A 25,754-nucleotide genomic window follows, 5' to 3' on the forward strand; every position below is an offset into this window, starting at 1 on the left:
GCATCAGGATGGGAATATGAATAGGAAGGGTATCGAGGGATATGGGCCAAGTGCTGGAAATAGGACTAGATTAATTTAGGATATCTGGTCAGCATGGACAAGTTGGACCGAAGGGTCTATTTCCATGCTGTATATCTCTATGACTCTATGTGCTGGTTAGGTGAATTGGCCATGTTAAACCTGCCCATAGTGTAAAGGATGTGTAGGTTAGGTGTATTAGTCTGGAGTAAACGTCGAGCAGTAGGCGATTGGTCTGAGTGGGAGGTCTCTGGAAATTCGGTGTGGACTTGTTGGTCCGAAGGGTCTATTTCCACACTGTAGGAACTCTATTCTATTCTAAAGCTGCCATAGTCCCAGTTTAACCTCGAGGATCATCACTCCTCAGGTGAGGGTAGAGTTTGAGAAGAAGAGTCCTTCACAATAACTTCAGTTGGTGTGGGTATTGAACCCATGCTGTTGGTGAGTGCTTTATATCACAGAGCAGCTGTCCAGCCAACCAGCCCTTACACCTTCAGGCAGGGAGACAGCCAGGAATTGAACTTGGCTCAGCTACTTGGAAAGCAGCTATACTCACGATTACACTGCTGTTACTTACTCATCTTGAGGTTAAAGGTGAATTACAGATGACACCGCAGTAACAAAACACATCAAAAGACTCTGCACACTGGAAGTCTGAAATAATGATAGAAATTATCATCAGGCCTGGCAGCCTCTGTTCAGAAGCTGAGAGTCATATTAACCTCGGAACGTTAATTCTGTTTCCCTCTTTATAGATGCTGTTGAGTTTCTCCAGCATTTTCTCTTTTAAGGATGGATTTGATATTTTGCATGCATTTTCATCCCATTAATTTTTTTGTCCAGTGATAAGTGCTCGAATCATTCTGGCAAGTTCTGGAAACTCTCCTCTTCCTCCATCCGTATTCTCCGTGCCCTGTCTCACTCGGGCTTCCATTCTCTCATTATGACTCACAGTGGCCTCCTGGTCAGGCAGGAGTTCAGTTCCCATCATCCCTCCCTATTTCAGGAACCTGCTCTGGCCCCACAATCCTCTCTCTGTATTCCTCTCACGTTGTCCTCTCAACTACTCCACTGTGAATCACTCTGGGAACTGTGCCTTTAGCTACCAGAGCTCCATGGTTGCAGTTCACCCCCACCTCAACCCTCCCTAGACCTTTGGTTTTATTTTAACAAAGTTAAAAATCACACAACACCAAGTTATAGTCCTACAGGTTTATTTGGAAGCACTAGCTTTCGGAGCGCTGCTCCTTTGTTATATAGCTCGTGGGGCAGGATAGTAGGGCACAGAATTTATAGTAAAAGATCAAAGTACCATACAATTGATGCAATGTATTAGACAAACCTAGATTGCCGTTAAGTCTTTAATCACTTAGCATGGGGATGCAGGTTTTAGAATGATTCATATGCAAAACCCAAAACTTCTTTCAAGTCCCATTCCTGAGATAACTTAATGTTTTATCAGTATAAAAAAAGGTGACATCTCACTAGGTGTGAGGTTAGAGTCTGTCTGTATCCCAATCTTGAGTCAGACTGGGAATGTGTGTATTTGTGTCTGTATGGCACCTTTCACGACCTTAGCACATCCTGAAGCCTTTCACAGTCCGACCAAGGCTGTTTCTTGAAGAGTGACAAAGGAAATGCAGCAACCCATTTGTACACAGCATGATCCCACTGAGAACAATCTAATAAATCAGCAGATAATCTGATTTCAATTGTGTCCATTGAGGGATAAATATTGACCAGAAAACAGAGGAGAGCGCAATAGATGTGAAGCTGGAAACAGCATGAAACATTGACTTGCCTGCTCCTCGGATGCTGTCTGACCTCCTGTGCTCTTCCGCCTTCACATCTACTGACTCTAGCTTTCAGCATGTGCAGTCCAAAAGACAGTGGAGAACTCCCTGGGTCATCAGTGAAATAGTGACCGTTCATCTTTGAACCCCGCAGAAAATCTCTTCAAACCATCTAATGGTGTGCTCAGGCGTTGGTGTCATTGAAGGTGCTGACGTTAGTGTGGCACTACTTATGTCTCGCTGTGGGGGGAGGGGGTGGTGATGTCTAGGTCATTTTGCCAGCTCAGTCTACCCACGGGAGATACCTATCCCAGAAATGGAGAATTGTGAGGAAACTCTGTAGGTCATCGCAAATTTCTGTGATTCCCAACTCCGGCTGTGGTCGACTCCTGCTGAATGTTTTCAGGCCCGTGTCTCACCTTCAGCCAGCAGCCAAAACAGATTTTCTGATCATTTACCTCCTTACCGTTTGCGGTATCTTGCTGTGCACTCATTGGCTGTAGCGTTTCCAATGTCATGGCAAGGTGACAACACAGCCAAACTTTTCTCTTTCGTTGTGTCACCAAACTAGGAACCCGGAAAACAAAAGTTCAAATTCTTCTCGAAAAATAAAAAAATTGAATTCATGGTTCTTAAAAATAAAATCAAAGGGCTGCTCTTGGCCAAAGTGACTGTGAATCTGTCGGGTTGGTGTAAAGACTACAAAAAATACAGGAGCGCGTTGAGACTGCCTGTAAAACCCAGCCAGCTCAGTAATGACCCGAGGCAAGGAAACCTCGTGTCCCGTGCTTGGTGTGGCCTGTGCGTGACACTCAGTCCCTACACCAATGTGATCATCTCTTAATTGGGGACATGCAGAGTAAATGCCATTCTCACTAATGCCCCCACATCCCCAGCAAGTATAAGAAAAAGGAAGATGGATCACAGTTAGGCTCAGTGTGATAATTTACGTTGGAAGCTAGAAAGACTCCTCTGCACACAAAAGCAACTTGTCCTGGCTTTACAATTACAATTTACCATTAAACAAAAGCATGGAGGGATGGAGCCAATAGTTCCCTTGTGCATGCTCCATGGCAACTCCTTCAACAATCAGAGTTGATTTTCCAACCAGTTGGCCCCCCTTTTCTCATGCAGGACTAAGTTGTTGTTCACTTTGAAGTCTGGCATTCTTGTGTTGGTTCTGATGAGTGCTGAACAAAAACCTATAACGCTGTGTGTGAAAATGTTGGCCCTTAGGTTCTTTTTAAATCTTTCCCCTCTCACCTTAAACCTATGCTCTCTAGTTCTGGACCCCCAAACCCCCGGGAAAGACGTTGTCTATTTACTCGATCCATACGCCTCATGTTTTTATAAACCTCTATAAGGTCAGCTCTGTCTAATTGATGATGTGTTTCAGCAGCTGCCTGGGGTGTGGGGTGGGGTGGTGAGTTTGCTGACATCCCCTCAGTGACAGGGACCCTGCCTCCTTTGTACAATTCAGATGGAGGCGAACTGCCGAGTTGCTGATTGCTCAGAGGTGCTATGTTGTTTATCCACCTGGTTTGGTTCAAGACAGCTGCTTGCTGTGGGGGAGATGCTGAGCTGTTACTGTGGGGGTGATACTGAGCTGTTGCTGTCGGGGAGATCCTGAGCTGTTACTGTAGGGGAGATACTGAGCTGTTGTTCTGGGGGAGATACTGAGCTGTTACTGTGGGTGTGATACTGAGCTGTTGCTGTGGGGGAGATACTGAGATGTTGCTGTGGGGGAGATCCTGAGCTGTTGCTGTGGGTGTGATACTGAGCTGTTGCTGTGGGGGAGATACTGAGATGTTGCTGTGGGGGAGATACTGAGATGTTGCTGTGGGGGAGATCCTGAGCTGTTGCTGTAGGGGAGATACTGAGATGTTGCTGTAGGGGAGATACTGAGCTGTTACTGTGGGTGTGATACTGAGCTGTTGCTGTAGGGGAGATACTGAGCTGTTACTGTGGGTGTGATACTGAGCTGTTGCTGTAGGGGAGATACTGAGCTGTTACTGTGGGTGTGATACTGAGCTGTTGCTGTAGGGGAGATACTGAGCTGTTACTGTGGGTGTGATACTGAGATGTTGCTGTAGGGGAGATCCGGAGCTGTTACTGTGGGATGTTTTATTTCAAGGTGTTTTTTTTGGAAAAGGAAAGACTTGCATTCCAACGGTGCCTTTCGCAACCTCAGGATGCCACTTTGCAGCCAATAATAGTCTTTCTCTGCATTGCAGCCACCATTGCAGTGTATGAAAGTGGCAAGGAAGGATTCGCACCAGACAAGTGGCAGGCCAGGACCAACTCAAAACAGAGAGAAACTAACCATGGCTCCCAGACATCCAATGGCCTCCCTAATGCGAAATTGCCATTGTCAACATCCAGGGGTTACCATTGACCAACAGCTGAGTTGGACTAGCCACATAAACACAGTGGCTACAAAAACAGGTCAGAGGCTAGGAACCCTGCAGCAAGTAACTCATCTCTTGACTCCACACAGCCTATCTGCAAGGCACAAGTCAGGAGTGTAACTTATCCGGCTCCAAAAACATTCAAGAAACTTGACACCATCCAGGACAAAGCAGTCGCTTGATTGGCCCCACATCCATAAACATCCACTCCCTGCACCACTGACAGAGCAGTGTGTACCATCTACAAGATACACTGCAGAAGTTCACCAAAGATCCTCAGACAGCACCTTCCAAACCCACGACCACTTCCATCAGGCAGGACAAGGGGCAGCAGATACATGGGAACACCACCCCCTGCAAGTTCCCCTCTGAGCGACTCCTCATCCTGACATGAAAATGTATCACTGTTCCTTCACTGTCACTGGGTCAAAATCCTGGAATTCTCTCCCTAAGAGCATTGTGGGTCTATCTACAGCACATGGACTGCAAGGGTTCAAGAAAGCAGCTCACCCCCACCTTCTCAAGGGGTAACTAGGGATGGTGGGCCCAGCCAGTGAGACCCACGTTGAATGAATGAAGAACAAGAACATGATTTGCGCACAGTAAAACCCCATAAACTGCAATTAGATTCCTATGGATCTTATGTATTTGGGGCAGGGATAAAAATAAAGGCCCAATTTATCAGTAAGAATGCCCTGCTTTTCATTTCAACAGGGCTCTGAGATCTGTTCCATTCACCTTGAAAGTAGGGATAATCTGAAGGTCAGCATGTCCCAGCAGTGCAGCACCCCCTCGGCACTGCCTGCCCCACTTATTAGCTAACGTGTCTGGGGTGGGACGTACTCCACTACCCTTGACTCAGAAACAAGCAAGTATTATCCAAATGAACTGAGATGTACTCCTGACCAGTTAGCATGGCATCTGTCCTGAAGGTGGTCGTGGTAATATCACTGACCTGCAGGTGTTCAGGGGATCAGACTTTAAATCCCACGATGACACACAGTGAACTTTGACTTCAACAATATTGGGATAATTTTGCCTCATGGTGACTGTGTTTTAAAAATGCAGTTGGGTCACCAATGGCAATCAGGGAAGGAAATGTGCCAGCCTTACCTGGGTCTGGCCTCCATGTTGCTCCAGACCCACAGCAATATGGTTGTCTTTTAAATGGAGCCTTTGGAATGGCAGAACAAGACATTCAGTTCCATGATAATTAGGGGAATTACCAAATCTAACTCCCACATCCCATCCCCGGGAAAACCTCAATGATGCTCTCCATGTGGGAACGCTGGGGAGATTGGGAGCTGTGATAGCGACAAACCATTTTATTTCTTATACCTTATAGAGGTTTATAAAATCATGAGGGGCATGGTTAGGATAAGTAGACAAAGTCTCTTCCCTGGGGTGGGGGAGTCCAGAACTAGAGGGCATAGGTTTAGGGTGAGAGGGGAAAGATATAAAAGAGACTTAAGGGGCAACCTTTTCACGCAGAGGATGGTACGTGTATGGAATGAGCTGCCAGAGGATGTGGTGGAGGCTGGTACAATTGCAACATTTAAAAAGCATCTGGATGGGTATATGAATAGGAAGGGTTTGGAGGGATATGGGCCGGGTGCTGGCAGGTGGGACTAGATTGGGTTGGGATATCTGGTCAGCATGGACGGGTTGGACCGAAGGGTCTGTTTCTGTGCTGTGCTACAGTTTTATACATATTCTCAATTAAATCAAATACAGCAGACTCATAACTTTAAGCATTGACTTGTCTTTTGCAAATAGCAGGTTTTTAATAATGAAGACTACACAGCTAGTGTGGCCAGTCACTACACTCAAAATATTAACTCTGCTTTCCTCCACAGAAGTTGCCTGACCTGCTGAGTTTCTCCTGCGATTTCTGTTGTAATGTGTTTCCGACCCCCAGAGTCCGCAGTTGTTTGTTTGATTTCCATGTAGCTGGTTGTTGGGTTTAGTGTCTGTCAGTTCCAGGGTTTATATCAAGAGTCTGTGTCATCCACAGCAGGAACACACCGAGATACTGAAGAACCTGCGATTCACCCTGGTCTTTGTTCGCTGTGTAATGGAGATAGCCTCGGCTAAGGGTAACCCCTTTGAGATGGTCTGCAGCTCAGTCAGCTCGGCCAGCCAGCTCCAGGAGAGTGTGGTCGCCGATCAGATTAGTCTGCTGAGTAAGGAGTGGAGGTGAGTCTCAAAGACAGGGGGCAAGAGGTTCCGGCATCTACAGTATCAGCTCAGTGTCATTCAGGATGGCCCAGTACATCACACACTACTACCTGTTTTTCAAACCCCTCCATTCCTTCATTCCCAAATCGCTCTGTCACCATCTCCAGCCCCTACATCCCTCCCTATCACTGTCACCTCCTCCAGCCCCTACACCCCTCCCTATCTCTGTTACCTCCTCCAGCCCCTATACCCCCTCCCTATCTCTGTAACCCCCTCCAGCCCCTACATCCCTCCATATCTCTGTAACCCCCTACAACCCCTCCCTATCTCTGTCACCTCCTCCAGCCCCTACACCCCCTCCCTATCTCTGTAACCCCCTCCAGCCCCTACACCCCTCCCTATCTCTGTCACCTCCTCCAGCCCCTATACCCCCTCCCTATCTCTGTAACCCCCTCCAGACCCTACATCCCTCCCTATCTCTGTCACCTCCTCCAGCCCCTACATCCCTCCCTATCTCTGTAACCCCCTCCAACCCCTACATCCCTCCCTAACTGGAGATCCCTGATTCCTGTCGCTGTGTCAGTGGTATCTGTGCCTTCAGCTGTCTGGGCCCTAAACTCTGGAACTCCCTCGTTAAATCTCTCTTCCTCTCTGTCTTTCACTGAGACTCTCCTTGAACCGACCTGCTAGAGCAATCTTTCATGCACCTGCCCTACTCAGAGTTAGACTTTTTCTGATTATACTCCTGCTGAGAACCAACTGATGTTTCTCTGCATTAAAGGCCTTACAGAAATTGAATCTTTGACATTGAATCAGAAACATCTGACTCCAAGGCATCAGCAGAAATTACTTTCAAGAATAAGAACCTGCAGTGTTGCACTCACGTGTCGTTGGACTGATGCACATCTTCAGCCCTCTCTCTCTCTCCCTCCCCCCCTCCCCCTTTCTCTCTCCCACGCACACAAATACACTCACACTCTCACTCCCACATACATGTTCTCTCTTTCTCACACACACTTACTCCCTCACACGCACACACGTGTGCATAGTCTCCCTCTTACACACACTCCCGCACACATGCTACACACACTCTCCCTCTCTCACACACACGCACATTCTCTCTTTTTCTCTCTCTTTCTCTCTCTCTCTCTCTCTCACACATTCAGACATGCACCCTCTCTCTCTCTCACACACACCCTCTCTCTCTCTCACACACACACTCTCTCACATGTACGCACACTATCTCCTCTCTCTGACACGCACATACGCTCTCTCTCATATACACACACACTCTCTCCCTTTCTCTCACTTGTGCACATTCTCTCTCTCTCTCTGTCTCGCGCTCTCTTTCTCACACACACACACACACACACGCAGTATCTCTTGCTGACTGCCCTGTTCCTGTTTGTTTCTGATGATTGCAGCTATGCAGAGCAGCTGGTTCTCTATATGAAGGTGACGGAACTCCTGGCATCAGCTTTACACATGAGCAAGAATCAGATCAAGGCTGGCAAGCTGTGCCCATCATCAACTGTCAAACAAGGTGAGCTGGCTCTGCCCCCTGTGGATAATCCCCTGGCTCACGTACCAAACTGGTCACAAGCAGTGAAAGGACCAGCTCGCGTGGAACACTCCATGACAACAACGCCCTGGATATAGTCTGTGTGTTTTGGAAAAGGTTGGTTTGGGAAAGGTTACAGAAACCATTTAGTCAGCATTAAATCTCACCAAGTCATCTCAGCAAATCTGGCCAGGACTTAGTGAGTACCAGAATGAGAGCACAAAGACGATGGCCATTCCCCCATCATGCCTTTGCTGGTTCTTTGAAAGGGTATTGTAATTAATCCCACTCTCCCTTCTCACTCAGTTGATTCACTTTTTCTTGGCCATTGGTTTGAAGCCGAGCTGTCAGCCCTGTATGGGTCTGTCCTGTCCTGGGAGCTGCCAGACCTTCTCCAGCCTAGTCCTGAAGTGGCTCAACACTGTGCCTGGTCTGAACGTGAGGCCAGGGTGGAGTCAGCGATGCTGCACCATGTACTGTGCAATGTTACTAATATCCCTGTCATGAACCTAAGTTTCAATCATGTTCCAATTCTGCAGTGCAGCACTGTACCTCAGATCCTAAATAAGCTCTGGTGGTGGAATCTCTGTATTCTTTTGAGAGTCAAAGAGACTTACAGCACAGAAACAGACCCTACAGTCCAACTCGTCCATGCTGACCAGATATGTTGCAATTGTACCAGCCTCCACCACATCCTCTGGCAGCTCATTCCATACACGTACCACCCTCTGTGTGAAAACGTTGCCCCTTAGGTCTCTTTTATATCTTTCCCCTCTCACACTAAACCTATGCCCTCTAGTTCTGGACTCCCCAGCCCCAGGGAAAAGATTGCCTATTTACCCTATCCATGTCCCTCATAATTTTATAAACCTCTATAAGGTCACCCCTCAGCCTCCGATGCTCCAAGGAAAACAGCCCCAACCTGTTCAGCCTCTCCCAATAGTTCAAATCCTCTAACCCTGGCAACATCCTTGTAAATCTTTTCTGAACCCTTTCAAGTTTCAGGACATCTTTCCAATAGAATTGCACGCAATATTTCAACAATGTCCTGTACAGCCGCAACATGACCTCCCAACTCCTGTACTCAATACTCTGACCAATAAAGGAAAGCATACCAAACACCTTCTTCACTATCCTATCTACCTGTGATTCCACTTTCAAGGAGCTATGAAAGTGCACTCTTGAACCACTGCTGTCCATATGCTGTAGGAAGACCCACAATGTCCCTTAGTGGGGGAGTTCCAGAATTTTGACAGTAAAGGAATGGTAATATATTGCCAAATCAGGATGGTGAGTGGCTCGGAGGGTATGTTATCTCAGTAATAATGATTTCAGAATAGAACGTGACTTGAACCTAAAATTGAAGTAAGAAAGTGGATCTTTGTATCTCTGCAGTGGTGAAGAAGCTGAACGAACACTACAAATCCTGTGTGTCTCACTGTCGCTGTCTCACGGTCAGACTCCAGCGCTTTTTCATTCATAAACAACGGCTCATGGACAGAATAAACAGCATCACTGCAGCAAAGCTGATTTACAGTCATACTGTACAGATGGTAAAAATATCTCCGTCTCTCCTACCCGGGATATAACCACTTTCACACTGCTCCTTGCCAACTGAGGACTCGTTCTGCACCTACTGCTAGGGAGATAGGGAGGGAAGACTGGAGGCAGCAGAGAGGGCTGCAGGGGTGAGAATGAGGCAGAGTGGGCACAATGTTGGAGGGTGCAGAGGGCTCAGCTCTGCCCTTGGCACTAGGCCTGTGTTTCTCTTTTGAGTCCCTATCCTTGAGTTTACAGCCCAGAGATGAATATGGTGCAAAATCAGAAAAAAACAATTTGCCAGAGAGCATCAGAACTAGGAACAGGAGGAGGCCATTCAGCCCCTTGAACCTGTCCTGCCATTCAAAGCATCATGGCTGAGTAATCTCAGCCTGAAATCCCCTTTCCTGTCTGCTCCCTGAAACCTTTCAACCAATCACTAATTAAAAACCTGTCTACCTCCTCATATTTACTCAATGTCCCAGCATATATCGCACTCTGGGGGAAGCGAATTCCACAGGTTCATGACCCTTCAACAGGAGTAATTCCACCTCAACTCTGTTTTAAATCTGCTGTTCATTATCCCAAAACTATCACCTCTTGTTAGATAGGCGTGGTGGCTCAGTGGTTAGCACTGCTGCCTCACAGCACCAGGGTCCCAGGTTCGATTCCAGCCTTGAAGCAACTGTCTGTGTGGAGTTTGCACATTCTCCCTGTAGTTGCATGGGTTTCCTCCCACAGTCCAAAGATGTTCCGGTCAGATGAATTGCCCATAGTGTTAGATGCATTTGTCAGAGATAAATGTAGGTGAATGGGTCTGGGTGGGCCGCTCTTCAGAGGGTCGGTGTGGACTTGTTGGGCCAAAGGGCCTGTTTCCATATTGTAAGGAATCTAATCTTGTTCTAGATTGTCCCAGGTGGGGAAACATTTGCAAAAATAACAGCAAAAGCTTTTATAAATATTTGAGAGAACAAAGGGCAGAGGGTTGTGTCATCTTAATGTCAGTGAACTCGTGATTGTGAGGCTCAGACTGGTCGTCTGGGGAGTTCTGAAAGAGGGTTGCTGCACTTGAAATGTTAACACTCTCTCTCTCTCTCTCTTTCTCTCTCTGTCTCTATAGATGCTGCCAGACCAGCTGAGTTTTCATTCTTGTCTCAGGTTTCAGCATCCTCTGTATTTTGCTTTTAATGTTCTGGGGTCACAAGTTCAAATTCCACTTTGGCTACTGGTAGAATTTGAAAATTCAGTTTTAGAAAATCTGTAATTAAAGCCAAATTTAATTGACACCGACCAGGAATTTATTATTAACTGTTGTAAAATCTCACCTGGTTCACTAATGGAAGGAAATCTGCCATCCTTTCCTGGACTGGCCTACATGTGACTCCAGACCCACACTGATGTGATGACTCTTAACTACCCTCTGTAAGGGGCTAGTAACTGCCTACTAACTCTGAAAAGGGCACTTAGCTTAAAGGCAATTAGGGCTAGGCAATAAATACGGCTTTGCCAGTGATGCCCACATCCCATGAAAGAATAAAGACCAATACAGAAAGCAGGGAAATGTGGCCCCATTAAGAACAGACGCAGCTGTAGTTCAAAATACACAAAACTTTAATGACAATATCGTCTCCACAAAGGAGGAAAGGATAAAATTTCAGCGATTCAAAGGAACATAAAAAGGAATCGATGGAAGGAGCTGAGTGGATTAAAAATAAGTGCAGAATAGGAATGGAGAAAGTAATGAGACTTAAGGAAAACTGTCCCCAGGATTTGATGGTTTCCACCCAAATGTATCAGAGAAAACAAATGGAGAAAGTCCAATGCATTTGTCTCATTATTTTGAATCTTTGTTCGGAATTGTATTTGATAAAATTGTTAACCTCACTCCAGAAGTAAGACAGAAATCTGGTAAATACTTCAGTGTCTGTTTGCCTTTGGCTGTGAGGATGTCATTAGGGTCAGGGTGACTGATCTTGCGAGTTGCTGCAGTGTGCCAGGGTGGATTTGTGAAGGGTCAGTCATTTCTGATGAATCTAGCAGAATTCTGATGACCTCACTAGCACAGTGCATTAGAATGTGTTGCCAGATGTTGTTGATAGCAATGTTTGAACAGTGTAATGAGGAAAAGTGAAAGCACAGAGGGCTACAGACAGCCTTGTTAGAAACTGGCTGGAAGGCAAGAGATGGTATTGGGAGCTAACTGTGGGCATGATGAATGTTACTCACCAGGGATTAGTACTGAGCCCTCAGCTTCCACAGTCTGAGCTGAGTTGCACATAGATGAGAGGATAAAGATTTATATAGAAGCACATAGGATGAGACCATTCAGTCCTTCAAGACTGTTCATGACTGATCTTCCATCTCAACTTGTTTGCTTGCCTAATACCAAACAAACTGAAGAGACAACACACTAACTGTGTAGTTGGAAATAGTGAGTTACAAACGGACAGATTAAGTCAGGGATAAGGCTATGGCAGCTGGAGATAAACGAGGGGGAGTTAAAGGTTATTCACCTTGAATCATTAAAGACAGACTCCTTAAAGATGAGAAACTCAGATATGGAAGAGACCTTTCAGTGTCTGTGTCTGTGACAAGCTGGTATACAGGTCCAGAGACCTGAGAGAGAATGTGGAGAGATTGGCAGAAATGGGAATAGTCAGGGAAATAGTGTGAACAATGACAGCCTCACATAGTGAATGCTGCTTCCCTGATGCAGGAAAGGTCTCGAATTCTAACTCTCAAATTCTTAGGGAGGGACAGGGGAGGATTATCCCCAGATGTGCCTCTCACATTTTTACATGACATTGGAGAAACTCAGCAGAGCTGTCAACATCTGTGGAGAGAGAAACAGAGTTAATGTTTTGAGTCAGCGACCCTGAGAAGTTGGAAAGTGGTAGTTTTGTTGTTGCTAACAGACGGGGAGGAGGAGCCAGTGGAACAGATGGTGATGCTGCAAAAAACAAAGATGTGTAAATGTTAGATTGCAAAATAAAACTGTGTTCACTCTGCTGAGAGTAAAGACAACATGAGGAAGGTGGAGGATATAAGGAGAATGGAGTACAGAGCTTCTGCTCTGAAATATTTTATAGCCTCTAGGATTCAGTATTGAGTTTCACTATCAGGAGGAACCCTGTCCTCCATTTTCCACACTCTGACCCTCCCATAGCTGGTTCTCGTTTGTGTCTTATTAGCTTTGCTGTTGGCAGAGATAACATATTTTTTCCTTTCCAATCTAACATTTGCACCTATTTTACATCTCTTTCACTCCTTTACCACTGCTTTGTCTTTTGCCCTGGGCACCCTCACTGTCTGTTCCTCCTCCCCTCTCTCCATCAGCAGCTACTAAACCACCACTTCACAAGTCCTTTCATTTCTGAAGAGGGTCACGAGACTCGAGATGTTAATTCAGTTTCTCTCTCAATACATGCTACCTGACCTGTGGAGTTTTTACAGCAATTTCAGATTAAAGGGCAATTTGTTTAGAGGCTGGAAGGCCTTCACCTGCATATCAGTCAAATGACAGGTACCTCCAACCCAGAGATTGAAGCAAGAGGATGATGGTAGTGTTTTGGTCTGATTTTAGGTTCAGTCTACAGCATTGGATGAGATGTTTCAGCAGGGAGAGGACTGTATCCAGCGCTACCACAAGGCACTGCTGCTAATGGAGGGTCTCTCTCAGATAATCACGGAACAGGAAGATGTGGAAAACATCAGCAAATGTAAGAGTCTTCTATTAAATCATTACCGTCCAGGGGACAGGTTAGGACAGAGGGCAGATGGAATACTTAGGTATGAAGAATACAAGCATAGTTTATTTGCAAAAAAGGCAAAGCCTTTGGAAATCTGAAGCACAAAGGGACTTGGGAGTCTCAGTTCAAGATTCTCTTAAGGTTTTTGCAAGGTTTGTGAAGGTCTGTAGCTCAGGTTGAGGTTTAGGGTGTAGGTTTGCTCGCTGAGCTGTAGGTTTGATCACCACAAGCCCCAGGAACCCCATCCAGGAGAAAGGTATAAATAGAAAGCAGGAGACAACAGCTTCGCTTCACTTGGAGGTCGCCACTATGATGTTACCTAGCCAGGTATGAAATGTCTGGATATCAAACCTACAGCTCAGTGAGCAAACCTACACTATAAATCTCTTAAGGTTAACATGCAGGTTCAGTTGGCAGTTAGGAAGGGGAACGCAACATTAGCATTTATTTCAAGGGAGCTAGAATATAAGAACAGAGATGTACTGCTTATACTTACTGTATAAGACTCTAGTCAGACTGTATTTAGAATACTAAGAGCAGTTTTGGGCCCTGTGTCTAAGGAAGGATGTGCTGGTGTTGGAGGGAGTCCAGAGGAGGTTTATAAGAATGACTCTTGAATGAAGGGCTTGTCATATGAGATACGGTTAAGGGCACTGGGTCTGTCTGTATTCAATGAGTTTAGAAGGATTAGGGGATAACTTCAGTAAAACACTTGACAAGGTTCCTCATGGTACACTGGTTAGCATATCACATGGAATACAGGGAGAACGAGCTATTTAGACACAGAACTGGCTTGAAGGTAGAAGATAGAGGGTACTGGTGGAGGGTTGCTTTTCAGACTGGAGGCCTGTGACTAGTGGTGTGCCACAAGGATCAGTACTGGGTCCACTGCTTTTTGTCATTTATATAAATGATTTGGATGTGAACATAGAAGGTATAGTTAGTAAGTTTGCAGATGACACCAGAATTGGAGGTGTAGTGGACAGCGAAGAAGATTACCTCAGATTACAACAGGATCTGGACCAGATGGGCCAGTGGCAGCTGGAGTTTGATTTAGATAAATGTGAGGTGCTGCATTTTGGGAAAGCAAATCTTAGCAGGACTTATACACTTAATGGTAAGGTCCTAGGGAGTGTTGCTGAACAAAGAGACCTTGGAGTGCAGGTTCATAGCTCCTTGAAAGTGGAATCACAGGTAGATAGGATAGTGAAGAAGGCATTTGGTATGCTTTCCTTTATTGGTCAGTGCATTGAGTGTAGGAGTTGGGAGGTCATGTTGCGGCTGTAAAGGTCATTGGTTAGGCCACTTTTGGAATGTTGTGTGTAATTCTGGTCTCCCTCCTATCAGAAAGATGTTGTGAAACTTGAAAAGGTTCAGAAAAGATTTACAAGGATGTCGCAAGGGTTGGAGGGTTTGAGCTATAGGGAGAGGCTGAACAGGCTGGGGCTGTTTTCCCTGGAGCGTGGGAGGCTGAGGGGTGACCTCAAGAGGGGCATAGATAGGATAAATAGACAAAGTCTCTTCCCTGGAATGGGGAAGTTCAAAACTAGAGGGCATAGATTTAAAGTGAGAGGGGAAAAATTTAAAAGGGACCAAAGGGGCACCTTTTTCACACAGAAAGTGGTGCATGTATGGAATGAGCTGCCAGAGGAAGTGGTGGAGGCTGCAGAATGAGATTGGGAATCTGATTGAAACTTATAGAATACTGAGAGATCTGGATAGAATGGATGTGGAGAAGATGTTTCCTGTAGAAGAGACTAGGACCTGAGGGCACAGCCTCAGAGTGAAGGGAAGACCCTTTAGAATGGAACTGGGGAGGAATTTCTTCAGCCAGAGGGTGGTGACTCTGTGGGACTCATTGCCACAGAGGGCTGTGGAGGGCAAATCATTGAGTATCTTTAAGACAGAGATAGATAGGTTCTTCATTAGTAAGGGGACCAAGGGTTACGGGGAGGAGGAAGAAGAATGGGGTTGACAGCCATGGTCGAATGGTGGAACAGACTCAATGGGCTGAATGGCCTAATTCTGCTCCGATGTCTTACGGACATGCCCTTCATGATCCTAACAAGACTCAATGTAATCCTGAAAGCACAAACTAAACACGGTTTTACAATGACATAACTTTCCAAGTGCAATTATTTTGTTTGCAATGATTAACATACTGTTCTTGAGCAAGTTTTGTTAGAAACATTTTAACTGCAATCAATGAATACCAGGTTCATTAAGCAAACATTCCAATTCCATTTCACTCATCTGCCTGCTCAGAATTCGACATTGTAAGGTAGGGTGGTGAGGACAGGTTCAACGCATATAGAGAGTTCCTACTTATACATCAAGTCTTCACCATCTGTTATAAACCCTCCCAATTGACACACAATCCGGCCACCTCATCCCTGCACACGACTCAGCAACATTTAAGTGACTCTTGTATAGGCACATGGATGATAGTAAAATGTAGGGTATGTGGTTAGTTTGACCTTAGGGTAGGATAAAAGGTCAACACAACATCAAGGGCCAAAGGGCGTGTACTGTGCTGTACTGTTCTATCTTCTATCTCTGAACTCCTCCAATTCAAGCCAATACTGTTGTATTGGATATAAACCAATACTGCACAATCACAGGGGCAGTTGTGAAAGAGTGCCACGCTGTCGGAGGGTCAGTGCTGAGGGAGTGCCACACTGTCAGAGGGTCAGTACTGAGGGAGTGCCGCACTGTCAGAGGGTCAGTACTGAGGGAGTGCCGCACTGTCAGAGGGTCAGTACTGAGGGAGTGCTGCACTGTCGGAGGGTCAGTGCTGAGGGAGTGCCACACTGTCGGAGGGTCAGTACTGAGGGAGTGCCGCACTGTCAGAGGGTCAGTACTGAGGGAGTGCTGCACTGTCAGAGGGTCAGTACTGAGGGAGTGCTGCACTGTTAAAGGGTCAGTACTGAGGGAGTGCTGCGCTGTCAGAGGGTCAATACTGAGGGAGCGTCGCACTGTCAGAGGGTCAGTGCTGAGGGAATGCCACACTGTCAAAGGGTCAGTACTGAGGGAGCGCCGCATTGTCAGAGGGTCAGTACTGAGGGAGTGCCGCACTGTCAGAGGGTCAGTACTGAGGGAGTGCTGCACTGTCAGAGGGTCAGTATTGAGGGAGTGCCGCACTGTCAGAGGGTCAGTACTGAGGGAGTGCTACACTGTCAAAGGGTCAGTGCTGAGGGAGCGCCGCGCTGTCGGAGGATCAGTACTGAGGGAGCGCCGCGCTGTCGAAGGGTCAGTGCTGAGGGAGTGCTGCACTGTTGGAGGGTCAGTGCTGAGGGAGTGCCACACTGTTAGAGGGTTAGCCACTGGGGGCGTGCCATCCTGTCGAACAGATTAATTCTCTTTAGAAAGTTTGGGCTGGGATGTACCTGGGATCAGGGCGGCATGGTAGCACAGTGGTTAGCACTGCTGCCTCACGGTGCCAGAGACCCGGGTTCAATTCCCGACTCAGGCGACTGACTGTGTGGAGTTTGCACATTCTCCCCGTGTCTGCGTGGGTTTCCTCCGGGTGCTCCGGTTTCCTCGCACAGTCCATAGATGTGCAGGTCAGGTGAATTGGCCATGCTAAATTGCCCGTAGTGTTAGGTAAGGGGTAAATGTAGGGGAATGGGTGGGTTGGGGGTCAGTGTGGACTTGTTGGGCCGAAGGGCCTGTTTCCACACTGTAAGTAATCTAATCTACCTACAGGTGAAGTATTTTCCAGACCTGACCACTCAGTGCATGAACATGCTTTTCCTTCTCTCAGTTTTGCTTCTTTTACCAATTAGTTTAAATCTCTGCCTTCTGGTTCTCTATCTGTTAACAAGTGAGAATGGTTACTCCCTGCATACATATACCAGGTACTTCCTGATTTTAAACCTTCTCTGAAATCTCTGCTCAGGTTTTGTTTTCCAGGGAAAACAGCCACAAATTCTCCAGTTTATCCTCAGCACTAAAGTTCCTCATCCCTGAAACCCTTCTCGAGAATTGTTTCTGTCCCCTCTTTACCTTCCTGAAACCAGGTACCAAGTACTCTGGGGTGCAGTACTTTTGATGAAGCTCAAATTGTAATTTCTAAAATTGGGACTTGTGTGGCACAGTGGTAGTGTCCTTACCTCTGGATCGGGAGGCCAAGTTTGAGTTGCGCTTACTCCAGGGTTTTGTAGTGCCTTCGGTGATCTGTGTGGTTAGGAGAGATCTCTGTGAGTTCAGCATAACCTTTTTGGTCTTGTACTCAATGCCCCTCGAGTCATAGAGTCCTACTGCACAGAGACAGAATTTAGATTAGAGTGGTGCTGGAAAAGCACAGCCAGTCAGGCAGCATCCGAGGAGCAGGAAAAATTGACGTTTCGGCCAAAACCCTTCATCAGGACTTTTCCCCGATTTTCCTGCTCCTCGGATGCTGCCTGACTGGCTGTGCTTTTCTAGCACCACTCTAATCTAGACTCTGATTTCCAGCATCTGCAGTCATCACGTTTGCATGGAGACAGGCCCTTTGGCATAAACTATCCATAAAGACCAGTCTACATTTTTAAAAAATGCTTTTACACCACTCTCTTACTTTTAATGACTCACACATACGTACACTGAGATTCCTCTGCTCCCTTAACTCCCCTTTCGAATAGTACCCTTTCATTTACACTGCTTTCCTGCGATTCTGTCTGTAAAAATTAATCACTTCATTCTTGTCTGTGTCGAATGTCCTCTGCCCCCTGTCTGCCAGTCCCACTGACATCTCAATGGCCTTTTCGAGTAAAAGACATTTCCAAATTTATCATGTCACTGACGGTCAGGAATCTAATGTTGCTGAGTACTGTATTGGGGACCTGTCCTCATAAGGAGTCACGATCACTGAGTAATGTACATCATATGCAAACATATCAGCTGATGGTCCACTGTGCTTTATTCCTCTGCAACTAACAGAAGCTGTCATTGGCTGTCTTGTTACTAGGTAAACAGAGCATTGAACGCAGACTGTCTGCATTACAGCCAGGACTGTGCGCGTGACGCTACACACTGGAGCACTTTCCCTCGTCTTGGGTCTTGCAGTGTCCAGGATATCCCGGATACTGGATCCGAACCATCCCAGTCATCCCTCGGAGCGATTTGGAGTTTTATCGTGTAATCCTGCGAACCGAGTGACTCACTGGGGACTTGAAGTGGAAACCTTCTTTCCCCTTCCGCTCGCCCCCCTCTCCTCTCATGAACTGTGCCCCATTACAGGAACACCTTCTGTGTTCCGTGGAATTCTTCTGATGAAGAGGAGCCTTCAGCAGCTCTTCACAAGGCACCTGATGGAAGAGGAATACTTGCCGTGGGAATTCTCTCTGACATTGCATTTGGGCCTACATGAAGACTCTTCAGCCTGGACCTTGTGGTCTGGTGATTAACAAGTAAACAGAAAGCATTAGTTGATTGCTAAAGAAGAAGATTAAACACTTGCCTTGCAAAACGTCAGTGAGATATTTGCAGAGTGACTAAGCTGTTGATTTTTTTGTTGTTTTCCATTGAATGCTGCCTTGAAGCACTTTCCTCACTTTTTTTGTCTGAAGTGTTAATTGTGCACACACACACACAAACACACACCCGAGTAACCCCCCCCCCCCCCCCCCCCACTAGCCTGTAAGGTAGAGGTGCACTTTATATTAGCTTTACATGGTTATGAACTTGAACCACGCAGTGGCCCATGTGATCTAAGTACAGAAGGATGGAATGCAAAGTGTAAATTCAGTCAGCCCTGTTTCCTTTCTCCCAACCCTTCTAGCCCCCTCACACCCTGCCATTTCTCATCTGTTCATGTGTTGCACTATCTGAGAATTTCAGTATGTAGTTGGTACTGCACAGTATGGGCTGACAGAGAGAGAGTGTATATGTGTGTGTGTGTGTATGCACACCCGAATCTTTTCTCGGTTGAACTCTGCCAGGGAGACATTTCCGAAGAGAATTTCACAAACTAGCAACAACAACAGACAATCGCACCCTATAGATTGTTCTTCATGGACTTATTGTTTTGTTTTTTGTGAGATAATTGAGTGTGCACCTGAGTGCATGATGGTGTGTGTGAATACTTTGCTTTGTTTCAGTAGGTAAATGAAGCTCATGAGGATGAGAATGGTGAGGGGTTTGAATGGATAAGTGTGTGTACATAATTGAGTGCTTGCAGTTCCACACTGTAGCAAATTGTCACTTGAATGGATAATGAATTTCAAGGCCACATTGTCAACCAATGATTTTCTTTTCTTCCCTCTATCTTGCATAAATACTTGAAAATTAGCCACTGTGTGTACACAAAAATATATGTATATTGCAAAGATATCAATGCCACCAAACATTTGACTTAACCCTGAATTGTGTAAGATAAATGTTAGCAGTTAGTATTTATTGCTTCAAGCCAGAGAGGATTGCAAGCAAATTGGAGTGATTTACTGTACTCGAAACATCAGCTGTTTCCAAGACAACCGTTCCTTGGTAATTTCTTTGTTATTGATGTGTAGTTTTTGTTTGATAAATTTCCTAAAAGCTTCATCCTCAGCTCTCGACTTACATCGTTCAGGTCGGAACTGTTCAAAGTGTGTTTGGTTATTCCACAATGTTAAAATGCTGGAAACATTTTCATTTATGTTTTTATTTCTGTGTGTGCTGTAACCTTTTTTTTGTCTTTGACCTGTACAAAATCAGAACAGAACTAAATAAAACAGTTGGAAACGTTTGACAGTTCTGCTCCCAGTACCTTTTGAAGAGAGTTTCAAGATCACTCCATTATCTACTTGTGAGGACTGAGTTTATATGAGTATTTTCTGTGTTCATGTGTCTGTCTGCCCGAGCTCCAGATCCATCAGATGAACTAATGCCCCTGATGTGGCCCATTTGGACTGTTTACACTCCTATGCCATGCCTTGGGAATGTTTTACTGTTTTATGTTGTTATATAAATGTAGTTCAATGAGGATAAAAGGTCGTTGACCCATACTGTTAATTTGGTTCTCACTCCACAGGTACTGCCTGACCTTATGCTGTAACTTCCAGCATCTGCAGGGTTCTGTTTTTTAGATTTATATAATTGTAAGCCCATGCATCATTTTACAACTCAACAGCAAAGTTTAGCTAGAAGTCTAGGTATGTTCACAGAGTCGGAGCTTTTACAAGGATGTTACATGATGTAAATAACAATCTGCTTTAAACTGTTGATAAAGTTCTTAACTTCCTGTATACTACAGGCAATGAGGTGTTTTTTTAAAAAAAGTTATTTTAACAGAAATGATAGGTGCACCTCAGTTAATTGATTACTGCATCGTTATTCAGTTCACTAATCTGGAGCAAGTTCACCTTAATTAGGCCGCAGTATTTCAGATGTGGGAGGATTGGGGTTATTTGACCTTGACCCTGTGACATGGTCATGTTTATCCCATTGAACTGGTTAGTGATCTGAACATAGCAATTATCAGTGCAATTACTGGTGCGACCTCAATGTGGACAGAGTGTGTGCTTTTTTGTCATGGGACCTTCCTTTAACTTGTAAATGAGTTGGGGATAGGATTTAGCAGAATCCATCAGTCAGTTCTACAAAATTTACGATGGCGGTCTGCTTAAATCTGGCTTATATTCTCTTAAATGAATAAAGATTGAAGGGTGAGCTGGTCAAGGTGTTTAAAATACTGTAAGGGTTTTGTCAGGGACATTGTGGGGAACCATTTTCCCTGGGGTGTGAATTCAGGTAAAGGTATGGGATTTTGTTTGGAATATATTCTGTGAGTGTGTCCATTTGCACCCAGACCAGGTCATCTCTGCCAACAAATTAACCTGAGTCTTTTCACCAAGACTTATACTAGTGTTTAAAGGAAGCAAACTCCTCTGTGTATTTGTGTCAACCTCAGATCAATCACCTCCCCATTGTAAGGATTTTCAAGTTAGTGGGCAGTTTTTAAAATTGCCGTTAATCTTCATTTGCATCATTGGCAGGAGTCGGGTATCAGACAACATGGTTCAGTGGCATCAGAGCACAGGCTGCACCTTCCTTCGATGACTTTGCATTCAAGGAGATAAATATCTTCCCAACTGAGGGCACTGGAAAGTAAATCATAGAATCTGACAAAAGAGCAGAACACTATTTGGTCCATTGTGCCTACACCTGCTCATTGATTCTTTCTGCGTATGTGTCAGTGTTAGCTCAGTATAGCAATCTAACCCTGAATGAGGAGAGATTCAGCATTCAATTCCATTTCAGGGCTGAGGATATAAAATCTTAGGTTAGTCCTTGAGGTACAGCATCGAGGGAAAGCTGCTCTGCTGAAGCTGTGTCTTTGGACGAAGCATTAAAACCCATCCTCTCTCTCTGATGAATGTAGAAGTTCCCTAGGCACATTTTGAAGACCAGAGGAGTTTATCACTATGTCCTGGTAAATATTTATCCCACTTGTCATGAAGGGCTGCCTGAGAAGCAGACAGGATCATGGCTTTCTGTTTCTGCAACAACAGCTAAAGTTTATATCAATACATTTTAATGAAGCCAAGAATCCCGAAGTGTGTCACAGGGATGATCATCCAACAAAACTAACCACATGCAGAGATGTTAGGGTAGGGGACTAAAAGCTTGGTAAAGAAGTCAGTTTAAAGAGTTTTTTTAAGTTATGGAAGACAAGCCAAGAGATTTTGAAAGCCTTTGCAAGCTGAGGGCCCAGGCAGCTTTTGATCCAGTCGCCGCTGCAGTGAAAATCCTGGGCTAGCCAAGAGGCTGGCATTACCACCATAGTTCCATTAGTTTTAAAACAGCGATGGAAAAGGATAGACCAGATCTAAAAGTTGAAGTTCTAAATTGGAGAAAGGCTAATTTTGACGGTATTAGGTAAGAACTTTCAAAAGCTGATTGGAGGCAGATGTTCGCAGGTAAAGGGATGGCTGGAAAATGGGAAGCCTTCAGAAACAGGATAACGAGAGTCCAGAGACAGTATATTCCTGTCAGGGTGAAAGGAAAGGCTGGTAGGTATAGGGAATGCTGGATGACTAAAGAAATTTAGGGTTTGGTTAAGAAAAGGAAGGAAGCACATGTAAGGTATAGACAGGAGAGATCGAGTGAATCCTTAGAAGAGTAGAAAGTGAGGTCTGCAGATGCTGGAGATCAGAGATGGAAATGTGTTGCTGGAAAAGCGCAGCAGGTCAGGCAGCATCTAGGGAACAGGAGAATCGACGTTTTGGGCATTAGCCCTTCTTCAGGAATGAGGAAAGTTGGTCCAGCAGGCTAAGATAAAAGATAGGGAGGAGGGACTTGGGGGAGGGGCGTCGGAAATGTGATAGGTGGAAAGAGGTCAAGGAGAGGGTGATAGGTCAGACTGGGGTGGGGGCGGAGAGGTCGGGAAGAAGATTGCAGGTTAGGAAGGCGGTGCTAAATTTGATGGATTTGACTGAGACAGGCTGGGGGGAGGGGAAATGAGGAAACTGGTGAAATCCGAGTTCATCCCTTGTGGTTGGAGGGTTCCTAGGCGGAAGATGAGGCGTTCTTCCTCCAACCGTCGTTTCGCTGTGGTCTGACGATGGAGGAGTCCAAAGACCTGCATATCCTTGGTGGAGTGGGAGGGGGAATTGAAATGTTGAGCTACAGGGTGGTTGGGTTGGTTGGTCCGGGTGTCCCAGAGGTGTTCCCTGAAACGCTCCGCAAGCAGGCGGCCCGTCTCCCCAATATAGAGGAGTATAGAGGCAGTAGGAGTATATTTAAGAGGGAAATCAGGAGGGCAAAAAGGGGACATGAGATAGCTTTGGCAAATAGAATTAAGGAGAATCCAAAGGGTTTTTACACAGACATTAAGGACAAAAGGGTAACTAGGGAGAGAATAGGGCCCCTCAAAGATCAGCAAGGCGGCCTACGTGTGGAGCCACAAGAGATGGGGTAAATACTAAAAAATTATTTTGCATCAGTGTTTATTGTGGAGAAGGACATGGAAGGTATAGAATGTAGGGAAATAGATGGTGACATTTTGAAAATGTCCATACTACAGAGGCAGAAGTGCTGGATGTCTTAACACCTAAAAGTGGATTAGTCCCCAGGACCTGATCAGGTGGACCCTGGAACTCTGTAGGAAGCTAGGGAAGTGATTGCTGGGCCCCTTGCTGAGATATTTGTATCATCGATAATCACAGGGGAGGTGCCGGAAGACTGGAGGTTGACTAACATGGTACCATTATTTAAGAAAAGTGGTAAGGACAAGCCAGAGAACTATAGACTGGTGAGCGTGACAGCAGTGGTGGGCAAGTTGTTGCAGGGTATCCTGAGGGACAGGATGTACATGTATTTGGAAAACAAGAAGTGATTAGGGATAGCCAGCACGGCTTTGTGTGTGGGAAATCATTTTTCACGGACGTGATTGGGTTTTTGAAGAAATAACAAGAAGGATTGATGAGGGCAGAGTGGTGGACATGATCTATATGGACTTCAGTAATGCGTTCAACAAGGTCCCCCATGGGAGACGGGTTAGCAAGCTTATATCTCAAGAAATACAGGGAGAACTAGCCATTTGGATACAGAACTGACTCAAAGGTAGAAGACAGAGGGTGGTGGTGTAGGGTTGTTTTCAGACTGGAGGCCTGTGACCAGTGGAGTGCCACAAGGATCAGTGCTGGGTCCACTATGTTTCATCATTTATATAAATGATTTGGATGTGAGCGTAAGAGGTATAGTTAGTAAGTTTGCAGATGACACCAAAATTGGAGGTGTACTGGACAGCGAAGAAGGTTACCTCAGATTACAACAGGATCTTGATCAGATGGGCCAATGGGCTGAGAGGTGGCAGATGGAGTTTCATTTAGATAAATGTGAGGTGCTGCATTTTGGGAAAGCAAATCTTAGCAGGACTTATACACTTAATGGTAAGGTCCTAGGGAGTGTTGCTGAACAAAGCGAACACAGCATGTTCATGGTTCCTTGAAAGTAGAGTCACAGGTCAATAGGATAGTGAAGAAGGCATTTGATATACCTTCCTTTATTGGTCAGAGTATTGAGTACAGGAGTTCAGAGGTCTTGTGGCTATACAGGATGTTGATTAGGCCACTTTTGGAATATTGTGTGCAATTCTGGTCTCCTTCCTATTGGAAGGATGTTGTGAAACTTGAAAGGGTTCAGAAAAGATTTGCAAGGACGTTGCCAGGGTTGGAGATTTTGAACTAAAGGGAGAGGTTAAATAGGCTGGGGCTGTTTTCCCTGGAGCATCGGAGACTGAGGGGTGATCTTATAGAGGTTTATAAAATAATGAAGGACATGGATAGGGTAAATAGAGAAGGCTTTTACCCTGGGATGGGAGAATCCAGAACTAGAGGGCATAGGTTTGGATGAGAGGGGAATGATATAAAAGTGATATAAGGGGCAACATTTTCACGCACAGAATGGTGCATGAGTGAAATGAGCTACCAGAGGAAGTGGCGGACGTTGGTACAATTGCAACATTTAACAGGCATCTGGATGGGTATATGAATAGGGAGGGTTTAGAGGGATATGGGCCAAGTGCTGGCAAGTGGGACTAGATTAATTTAGGATATTGGGTCTGAATGGACGAGTTGGATCGAAGGGTCTGTATCCTTGACTCTGATTCTTTGACCTCCAGCAGTGCAGTGTTCAGTAAAAGGTTCACTCAAACTCCACCCAGCTCTCTCTGTCTGGGGAAGACATTTTCGCAATCAGGTTAGTTAGTGTTGGCACTGTGGTTACTTTAGTGACTTGATGACTGTGGGAAATATCATCAGCATTATTTGTAGCTAAGGTTGTGCTTTGGCTGTAAAACTGGCCAGAAGAAAGATTTAGTGTCTTGGCAGAGAGACAGGTCTGAGCAGGGTTTTGTTTTGCTGATGGTATTGTACTCAGTGTCAGCTGGTGTTGAGGACTCCAGGCACAGGGCTGAAAATCAGGGATTGATCCAGAAGAGGAGACACATTGGAATGAGATGTTCACCCTGTTCTTGTCTGCACAGACACTGCCAGAACTGCTCAGGATTTCTATCACTTCCAGTTTCTGTTCCTGCTGTAATTCCACTCGTTTACACGGGCAAAGTAGCTCTTCCAGATAAACAATAACCTGACATTTCTAAGACGTTCTGTTTCCACCAACAACTACAACCTACATCTCTGCAGCACCATGAAAATAAAACATCCCAAGCCATGTTAAAAAAAATATAATTCACAGACTGTGAACCTACAGGCAAAGCCTTAAGTGCCCCTGAACTGAGTAACACTGTAGGAGAAAATGAGGACTGTAGATGCTGGAGATCAGAGCTGAAAAATGTGTCGCTGGAAAAACGCAGCAGGTCAGGCAGCGTCCAAGGAGCAGGAGAATCGACGTTTCAGGTATAAGCCCTTCTTCAGGAATGAGGAGAGTGTGCCCAGCAGGCTAAGATAAAAGGTAGGGAGGAGGGACTTGGGGGAGGGGCGTTGGGAATGCGATTGGTGGAAGGAGGTTAAGGTGAGGGTGATAGGCTGGAGTGGGGGTGGGGGCGGAGAGGTCAGGAAGAAGATTGCAGGTTAGGAAGGTGGTG

The 25,754-nt window shown here is 45.6% G+C and overlaps 1 protein-coding gene across 4 annotated transcripts in view; it reads left to right on the forward strand.

Annotated features, from left to right (window-relative positions):
- Window positions 1-19,952, forward strand: part of ulk1b (unc-51 like autophagy activating kinase 1) — a 99,334-nt gene extending 79,382 nt beyond the window's left edge. For 2 of the 4 annotated variants that reach the window (XM_087999859.1, XM_087999862.1), the window contains 5 exons: window positions 6,234-6,415; window positions 7,822-7,940; window positions 9,354-9,511; window positions 13,081-13,216; window positions 18,195-19,952. In XM_087999859.1, coding sequence (XP_087855985.1) covers window positions 6,234-6,415; window positions 7,822-7,940; window positions 9,354-9,511; window positions 13,081-13,216; window positions 18,195-18,250 — 651 coding nt within the window. In that variant the 3' untranslated portion in view covers window positions 18,251-19,952. The remainder of the gene's footprint in view (window positions 1-6,233; window positions 6,416-7,821; window positions 7,941-9,353; window positions 9,512-13,080; window positions 13,217-18,194) is intronic. The other 2 variants (XM_087999860.1, XM_087999861.1) reach the window with 2 other exon arrangements.
- Window positions 19,953-25,754: the final 5,802 nt, after the last annotated feature.

This window comes from Chiloscyllium plagiosum, unplaced genomic scaffold (genome assembly GCF_037043375.1).
Source record: "Chiloscyllium plagiosum isolate Xiang-an unplaced genomic scaffold, Cpla_swu_hap1 HiC_scaffold_24, whole genome shotgun sequence".
In the NCBI taxonomy this organism is placed as follows: Eukaryota; Metazoa; Chordata; class Chondrichthyes; order Orectolobiformes; family Hemiscylliidae; genus Chiloscyllium; species Chiloscyllium plagiosum.